The sequence below is a fragment of the Gossypium raimondii genome, chromosome 11, assembly GCF_025698545.1.
Source record: "Gossypium raimondii isolate GPD5lz chromosome 11, ASM2569854v1, whole genome shotgun sequence".
Taxonomy (NCBI): Eukaryota; Viridiplantae; Streptophyta; class Magnoliopsida; order Malvales; family Malvaceae; genus Gossypium; species Gossypium raimondii.
This window is the reverse complement of record NC_068575.1, coordinates 7,593,475-7,600,927: the sequence shown is the minus strand read 5'-3', so window position 1 is coordinate 7,600,927 and position 7,453 is coordinate 7,593,475. Positions and strand designations below refer to the sequence as shown.

Here is a 7,453-nt window from a genome sequence, read left to right as displayed (position 1 = left end):
CCATGTCGTTTCGAATCCTCATTGTTGTCGGTCTACCTTTGATTCTCCTACGTAGTGACCAATCTAGTAACATCTCGAACACAGGTGATTGCACTTCCCATGTTGATCCATCCCTTAATACGGGGAACTCGTTACCCTAAATACGCAACGTATGTTCTAGTGTGTACACATCATTGATATATTGTTCAGCATTCAAACTGTAGGTAGCACACGCTGCAATCACATGCGTACACGGATAACGTAGTGTTTGAAACATCCCGCACTCACATCGCCTGTTTCAGAGATCAACTCCGTAAGACCGTGGTGGGATCCTCGACCGGAAATCGATATACTCTATCACTTGAAAAGTTTTCAAATTTCAGGAATATAGTTCTGCATTCATCGACCTAGCCCTTTGAATGTTCTCTGTCATGGCATCCCTAATTTTTTCGATGTACACGTGTCCTGCCTCTAACTGTTTTGCTTGTTTCAACCCCATTTTTGGCATTAAGGTTGTTAGCCTATAAAATGTGGCTGAAAAAACCGCTGAAATTGGCAAGTGATGCGTATGCCTCAAGATAGAGTTAATGGCCTCAACGAGGTTAGTTGTCATTTGACCATACCGGTACCCCTCGTCAAAACATTGAGCCCATTGCCACGGCTCTATGTTACCTAACCACTGTCTGAGAGAAGGATTGGACCCCTCCATATTAGTCTCTAACCTCGCCAACTTATGTCTAAAACGGTGTGCTTTCAGCTCGTATCCTACGTATGTATTCCAATTTTAAGTTATGTTACTATTTAAATTAGGAAATGGACTCAAAATAATTACAAATACGAATTAAAATACGATATTTTTACCCATGTTCATAATTTGTTTGCGCCAGTCTTTGTTCTTGTACTGATTGTGGAAGTTGACAGCGATGTGACGAATACAATAGACGGACCTCCATGGAACCTCAGATTGTTTAATCGCAGCAACAAGACCCTTCGATCTGTCGGAGATAATGCAAATGTTGTCTTACCTGGCAACATGTCTCCGTAAGTTCTGAATGAAATACGCCCACGATTCGGAGTTCTCAGACTCCACGATGGCAAAAGTGATCGGTAGTACATTTTCGTTACCGTCTTGTGCAACCGCAATCAGAAGTATTTACGTGTATTTTCCACAAAGCCATGTTCCATCAAATTGCACTAGTGGTTTGCAGTAGGGGAAGGCTCTAACACATAGATCGAAAGTCCAAAACAGTCGACGAAAAACTCTTCTCCCTAATTCCAATTGTCCATTATGGCCTCTATAAGGCAACGTTTGTAAGTCCACGATAGTGCCTGGGATATACTCCACCATCGCTAAAATCCAACCCTGAAGTTCATTGTATGACTCATCCCAGTCACCGTACAATTGTTGCATAGCCATTTGTTTCGCCAACCACGTTTTCCTATACGAAACTTTGTACTGAAATCGAGCTTGCATGTCTGCAATCAATGTTGACACAGGAATGATTGGACTATCTTTCACTAGTGGCATGATGCAGTTGCAAATACTTTTGGCATCCAATTTCCTATGGTCTTGAGACATACGTGCGACACTACATGTATGACGCCCTTCTAATTTTCGTATTTGCCATTGTGAAGTCCTCTAAATAAATGCAGCTCGAACTCGCCAATCACACCCATCGCCGGCTCTCCAACATTCCCTAACATATAATGTCGGTGTAGATTTGACAACCTTGTAATCAATCGACAACTTCATACTGTATTGTTTGATGGCAAACACACAGTCCGCCTTGTTCTCGAACTGTGAATTTATCGTCAATCTATGAGCAGGTACTATATCGGCGTACTCAGGAAACTCGGATGCATGCGCTGCATCTGGATCTACGTTCAACATGTCGCCCCCAAGTTCATTTCGTAAAATAATGCCACGACTTGGGTTACTGAATGAATGGCCGTGAACATCTTCAACCTTTTCCGGGCCTTCATCATCGATGTCGTCTGGAACCTCATCAACATCGAGGTCACTAAAATCTTCAACGTCTTGATCAGAATCTTCACCATTATTGGTGATTTCTCGGACATTTGCCTCTGTGCTTGTTATCACCTCTGAATGTATTTGTAAACGGGGACCGATGGTAGGGTTGTTATACGAACTCCCACCATAATTAGAATTTTTGGGCATCTATGATGTCCCTTCACATTCTAATTGGTCTGTCCATCCAACATTAAGATCAAAGTCAAATTCGTGATGTTGACTTATTTGACTAACATTCTCAACAAGCTCTAAGTCTGCTAACTCGGCAAATAATTCAACTGGTTGGGGGTTCTCACTCCCAATCGGCCACCATATTTCCATCATAGTGCCTAAGTCATCATCATCTAACAGCTGCATCTCACAAATTTTGAATGAATCTGTAGAGACTGGAAACTTATAAAATAATTTGGACATCGCCCTTCCACAACGGATAGCTATTTTCGCACTGATCTTCCTTTTCATTTCTGCTAGCTCCACATTTTTTTTGAATCGCAAACCTACTCTTTGCCGACCTTGAAATACACAAGCAACATCAGTTTCTATAATTTCAACATAAAAAATAACATACACCAAAAACACCTCATTATTCATCTTGAATATATTTTTTTAACTCTCTTAGTGAACATAATAATTTCACCATTCTATATATGGTAGAGAACCAAGAGGTGGAGCCATTCAAAATAAAATATTAAATATTAAATTATTATATTAAAAAGTACACTATAAAGTGATGGAGCCATAATAAATGGCTCCACCAAATAAAATATTAATTCTTACAATTTTAAATTTAATTTAAAAAACGTTTGAATATCTTTAAAATTAATTTTAAAATTAATAATTTATAAAAATTATATTTAAAATTTAAAAATATTTAAAAATATATTTAAAAATTATAAAACAAATAATAAATTTGAAAGGTCATATCTTTAAAAATAATATATTTTAAATAATTTAAAATCATAATTTAAAATAATTTAAAATCATAATTTAAAATAATTTAAAAATTATAATTATAAAATTATAAAACAAATTAAAATATACATTTAAATGTTTTATATTATTAAAATATATTTAATATTTATAAAATAATATTTAAAATTTTAAACAATAATTTAAAAATAATATTTAAAATTTATAAAAATAATTTCAAAATATATATTTAAAATTAAAAATATATATTATAAAATATTTCAAATATACATTTCAAGTTTTTAAAATTAATAATAATAAATAAAATAGAAATAGAAATAAATAAATAAATAAAGATAAAGACAAAATAAAAAAATGTCAGAGAAATGACAAAAGTTAAAAAAAGTAAAAAAAAACCAAATTAAAAAAATAGAAGCAGGGTGTTCTGGTGGCGCAATTTAAATTGGTTCCAGAAATTGGAAAATTGTTTTAAAGTCTCTCATTTTTTCAGAATTTTAAATTATGATTTTTTAATTATTTTAAAGATATTTAAACTTTTTAAAAGAATTTTTATGAAAATTTTATTTAAAATTTTAAATGTTTAAATATTATTAAAATATATTTAATATTTAAAGTTAAAAAATATATTTAAAATTTAAAATATATTTTTGAAATTATTTTATTTTGTTTAAAATATATTTAAAATTTAAAATTTAGAAAATTAATTTCAAATATATATTTTAAAATTTATAAGACATAATTTAAAAATAATATTTAAAATTTTAAAAAATATATATTATAAAACGTTTCAAATATACATTTCAAATTTTTAAAATTAATAACAAAAAATAAATAAACAAAATAAAATAAGAAAAATATAAAACTTAAAAAAAGAAAAAATTTAAAGAAAAAGACAAAAGTAAAAAAAGTAAAAAAAAAAAAAGAAAGTAAAAGAAGGGTGTAGGTCTAGTCTGGTGGCGCCATTTAAGTTGGCTCCACCAGAAAATGAAAATTTGTTTTGAAATCTCCCATTTTTTCAGAATTTATAATATTTTATACAAATGGCGTTATTTTACATGGCTCCACAAAAAAATTAATTTTTTAATACTCCCTGCTGATGTGGCAAGTTGGCGGCGTCATATAATTTGGCTCCACCAACTTTTACTATAAATTTCAGATCATTTGGGTGTTTAATTAAAAAGGTAGGTCATTTTGGTACTTAATTAAATTATTTGGGTTATTTAAATAAAAAAGCCCGACACAGCCCCTCATTATTATTGTTTTAAGTTTTGTACCTAAATTCAATTATTATTCTTTCCAAGGTTTTTTAGCTAAATTCAATTCTAGCAACAAAATTTTGTTACAACTATGAAATCCCAAATCATGATTAGGTGGGTTTAATATTGTTTCTAAGAAGTACTTTTGAACAAAATCATTCCTAAACAAGATACTAATTAAGAGAAAAAAATACTTCTTCCAGACCCAAAAACACTTCTTTAAAAAACTGAAAATCTCCGGAAGCACTTCTGAGAAACATTTGTATGAAAAACAGGGATAAGGATCAAACACAAAAGGATTGAAGTAAAAATTTCTTAACGCACACATAAAATTCTGGGAACCATTCTCACTGCCACAGGTGATTCCAGGAGGAACAATGCGCGAAATTTGGGTGGCGGTACAAAGATTTTCCAGAAATTTAGCCTATAACATACCAAAAATCGCATGAAATACTCGGATGAATTTATAAAGTTGGTCACATAAAGTCAATGTATAAAAGAAAGCACCAAATCCATAAAACACACCACTGAAACTTCTGCCTCTAGGATGAAGTTACCAAATATTCAACAGTTCCTTGGCCTATAAATATGACTTTAAGAAATAACTAGACTTTTTAAGCTGAAGAAGGTCGAGTGCCTTCCATGCAATCTTAACTTCATAATACAATTTGAACTTTCTGCTCCACCAAGTCAATCAAAACTAGCATTCAAGAACTTCAACAATTCATTTCTTTTACTCTCAGCCTCTTTGTCCTCCTTTGACTTGTCAAGTTTCAAGAGAATCTAGAAACAATATAAACAAGAACAATAGCGGAGTAAGAACGATCACGAGTGCCTATAACACTATCTTTGGACCACATAAACATGAAGATAGATTTACCTTTTTGCCAGACACAGCACTACGGCGTGCACCATCATCCTTGTCACGCCCAAGAAACTGTATAATGGATAAGAAGGTTAGCATATGAGAGAAAGCGAGTAGGGGGATAGTATCCTAAATCACTAGACAGCAATGAATTACCTTAGAAAGCTGCACAGGACTGCTACTTCGCTCATCCTGCTGTTTCTATATGCAGCTCCGATTGCCAGGACAAACCCAACCCAGAGAAATAATCCAAGTCAATTGCATCCAGTCATTATGTCACAGACGCCAGCTCCAATTTCAAAGAGCCAATTCATAGAACAGGCAGAAAGTATTATAAGCACCTCAGAAATGTCTAGTTAAAGCATTCTAAAAAATAATGGAAGTTTGAAATTTTGCTTGATGTCCATAAGATGAAACTATAGAACGTATATTAGAGCTTTAGCCAGTTTCCTGGCAGATGCATATGAATAAAAAAAAAAAAAAAAAACCATAAACCATCAGCTTGCAAACTTATGGCTTAGATATACATACATAATTTACACAATCATATAGAACGATGCATTGTAAATAGGGGCCTACCTCTTTCAGTTTGTGCTTTTGACGTTTATGTCGATGACTCTTGCTCCGTTCTTTTTGCTTTGACTAAGAGGAAAAAATAGATAATAAAGTGAGCCACATGGGTGACTGCATTAAAACGAGAAGCATAAACATGAGCACCAAAAGTTAACCTTCTTTTGCCTGTCACTTTTCTTGTGCCTCTTTGAATGACTGGACTCATGTTCACTATCTGATGAACTGTAACTTCTGCAATAATTGAACCATTCAAAGAATGTTGAGAAACTCATTGACCGAGTTTTTCAATTAACCGCATAAAGGCATCAGAACAAAAACTATAAAATGAAAATTATAGGGCAAGGCAAAGGCAACTTGTTCTTACTCAATTACTAAGCAAGAAATCAGATTATGCATTAAACTTCAAACAACATAATTCGCACTTATGTTAATTCATTATTGCATTACATGCATCAAATAATACAAATGAACCCACTGTACCATAAACGAAACTCTTCTGAAAGCATAGGCAACCACACGAGTTAGATATGTAGTATAAGTTATGATTGAGATTCATTTTCAAGCCTCCAACCCCAGATTACTGTTAAAGAATGTAAATTTATTAATAAAAAATCATTACAATCCTAATCTTACCTAACCAGAAAAAAAGGATAAAGTTCGAAAATTCATATTAAACAATTCAATACAATCGTAAATTCGTAACAAGGAAATCGAAACCAAAATTGATAAGGTTCACCTAAGAACATTTCCAACTAAAATCCCAGATTGAAAATTTCAATAAAATCTTAATTAATTCGCCTAATTTATAACCTTAAACACCAATTAGTTAACAAATAATATAATATTTCCCTCTTTTCTTTTTTACCTGGAGGATTCCGAGTCATGGGAAGAGTAAGAATCGGAAGAATGGCGGCGATGCTTCCTCCGACGGCGTTTACCTAACGAACGACTCTTCTTTTGGATTTTGAGAGAATCTCTATCTCTGTCGCGACGGTTGCTGCGATGACGGCGCCGTTTGGCGTGAGAGGAAGAGGCGTCAGACGAAGAATCCGAGGAAGAGTAAGAAGTAGTCGATGACGACGACGCCGCCATAGACACCAAAAAACCTAAAGAGTCGCTTTATTGGTCTGAGATTGAGGGGACGTAAGGGCAAAGGGCAGCAGACGGGTTTTTTACATAAATAGGTTGAAAAAAAAAAATACTGAAATAAGGTGTCAGAAAAAGTATTTACCAAAATGGGTTACTTTTTTCATTGGAGCCTATTAGATAGGCGCCAATGAATAAAAAATAATAATTTTTTGAATAAAATATTTTTTATATTTTTTAATAATTTTTTAAAAAATACAGTCAAAATACTGATCAATCAATTGGTCGGGTGGCGCCTATCGTAGGCGCCAATGAAGGTGCCTCATAGAGAGGCGCCAATGAAGGTGCCTTATAGAGAGGCGCCATTACTAGACTCTGTCCATGGGCGGGCCGGCCCAAAAAATTTCGGCCCAACTCCTAGGCCCGGCTCGAAATATGGGCCTAAAATTTTGTCTAATAAACACCAAAAAATTTTAAAAATAAAAAAAGTATTTTAAAAATAAAAATAAAAATATATTTATTGTATTCGGTTGAACCTCCTATATTTCAGGCGGGCCATCGGGTCAAGCAGCCACCCATGGACAGGTCTATATACGAATGCCTCATAAATTTAGGATTATGTTATAAATTTTGTGTTTGTAATTATTTAAAATTTAATTTATTAGTAATAAATTACTAAATTACTAATAAGTTACTAATAAATTTATAACATAATCTTAAATTACTAACAAA

At 33.1% G+C, this 7,453-nt stretch overlaps 2 protein-coding genes across 2 annotated transcripts; both read right to left on the bottom strand.

Annotated features, from left to right (window-relative positions):
* Positions 1–358: 358 nt before the first annotated feature.
* LOC105801266 (uncharacterized) lies at positions 359–1,558 on the bottom strand. The gene is made up of 3 exons (XM_012632585.1): positions 1,137–1,558; positions 841–974; positions 359–744 (listed from the first exon to the last, which is right to left on the bottom strand). The coding sequence occupies exons 1-3, from the start codon at positions 1,556–1,558 to the stop codon at positions 359–361; spliced, it is 942 nt and encodes a 313-aa protein (XP_012488039.1).
* A 3,080-nt stretch (positions 1,559–4,638) lies between these two features.
* On the bottom strand, positions 4,639–6,796 carry LOC105761074 (uncharacterized). The gene is made up of 6 exons (XM_012578744.2): positions 6,501–6,796; positions 5,791–5,866; positions 5,642–5,704; positions 5,219–5,263; positions 5,078–5,134; positions 4,639–4,980 (listed from the first exon to the last, which is right to left on the bottom strand). Exons 1-6 carry the CDS (start codon positions 6,725–6,727, stop codon positions 4,888–4,890), a joined length of 561 nt encoding a protein of 186 aa, XP_012434198.1. The 5' UTR covers positions 6,728–6,796; the 3' UTR covers positions 4,639–4,887.
* Between the last annotated feature and the right edge of the window lie 657 nt (positions 6,797–7,453).

Coding starts and splice junctions, on each gene's coding strand:
- LOC105801266 (XM_012632585.1), bottom strand. CDS start 1,558: ATGTCTCAAGACCATAGGAAATTGGATGCCAAAAGTATTTGCAACTGC. Junction 975..1,136: donor TGGCTTTGTGGAAAATACAC/GTAAATACTTCT, acceptor TATCTCCGACAG/ATCGAAGGGTCTTGTTGCTG. Junction 745..840: donor CAAACAAATTATGAACATGG/GTAAAAATATCG, acceptor ATACATACGTAG/GATACGAGCTGAAAGCACAC.
- LOC105761074 (XM_012578744.2), bottom strand. CDS start 6,727: ATGGCGGCGTCGTCGTCATCGACTACTTCTTACTCTTCCTCGGATTCT. Junction 5,867..6,500: donor CATGACTCGGAATCCTCCAG/GTAAAAAAGAAA, acceptor CAATTATTGCAG/AAGTTACAGTTCATCAGATA. Junction 4,981..5,077: donor GTGCTGTGTCTGGCAAAAAG/GTAAATCTATCT, acceptor TATTGTTTCTAG/ATTCTCTTGAAACTTGACAA.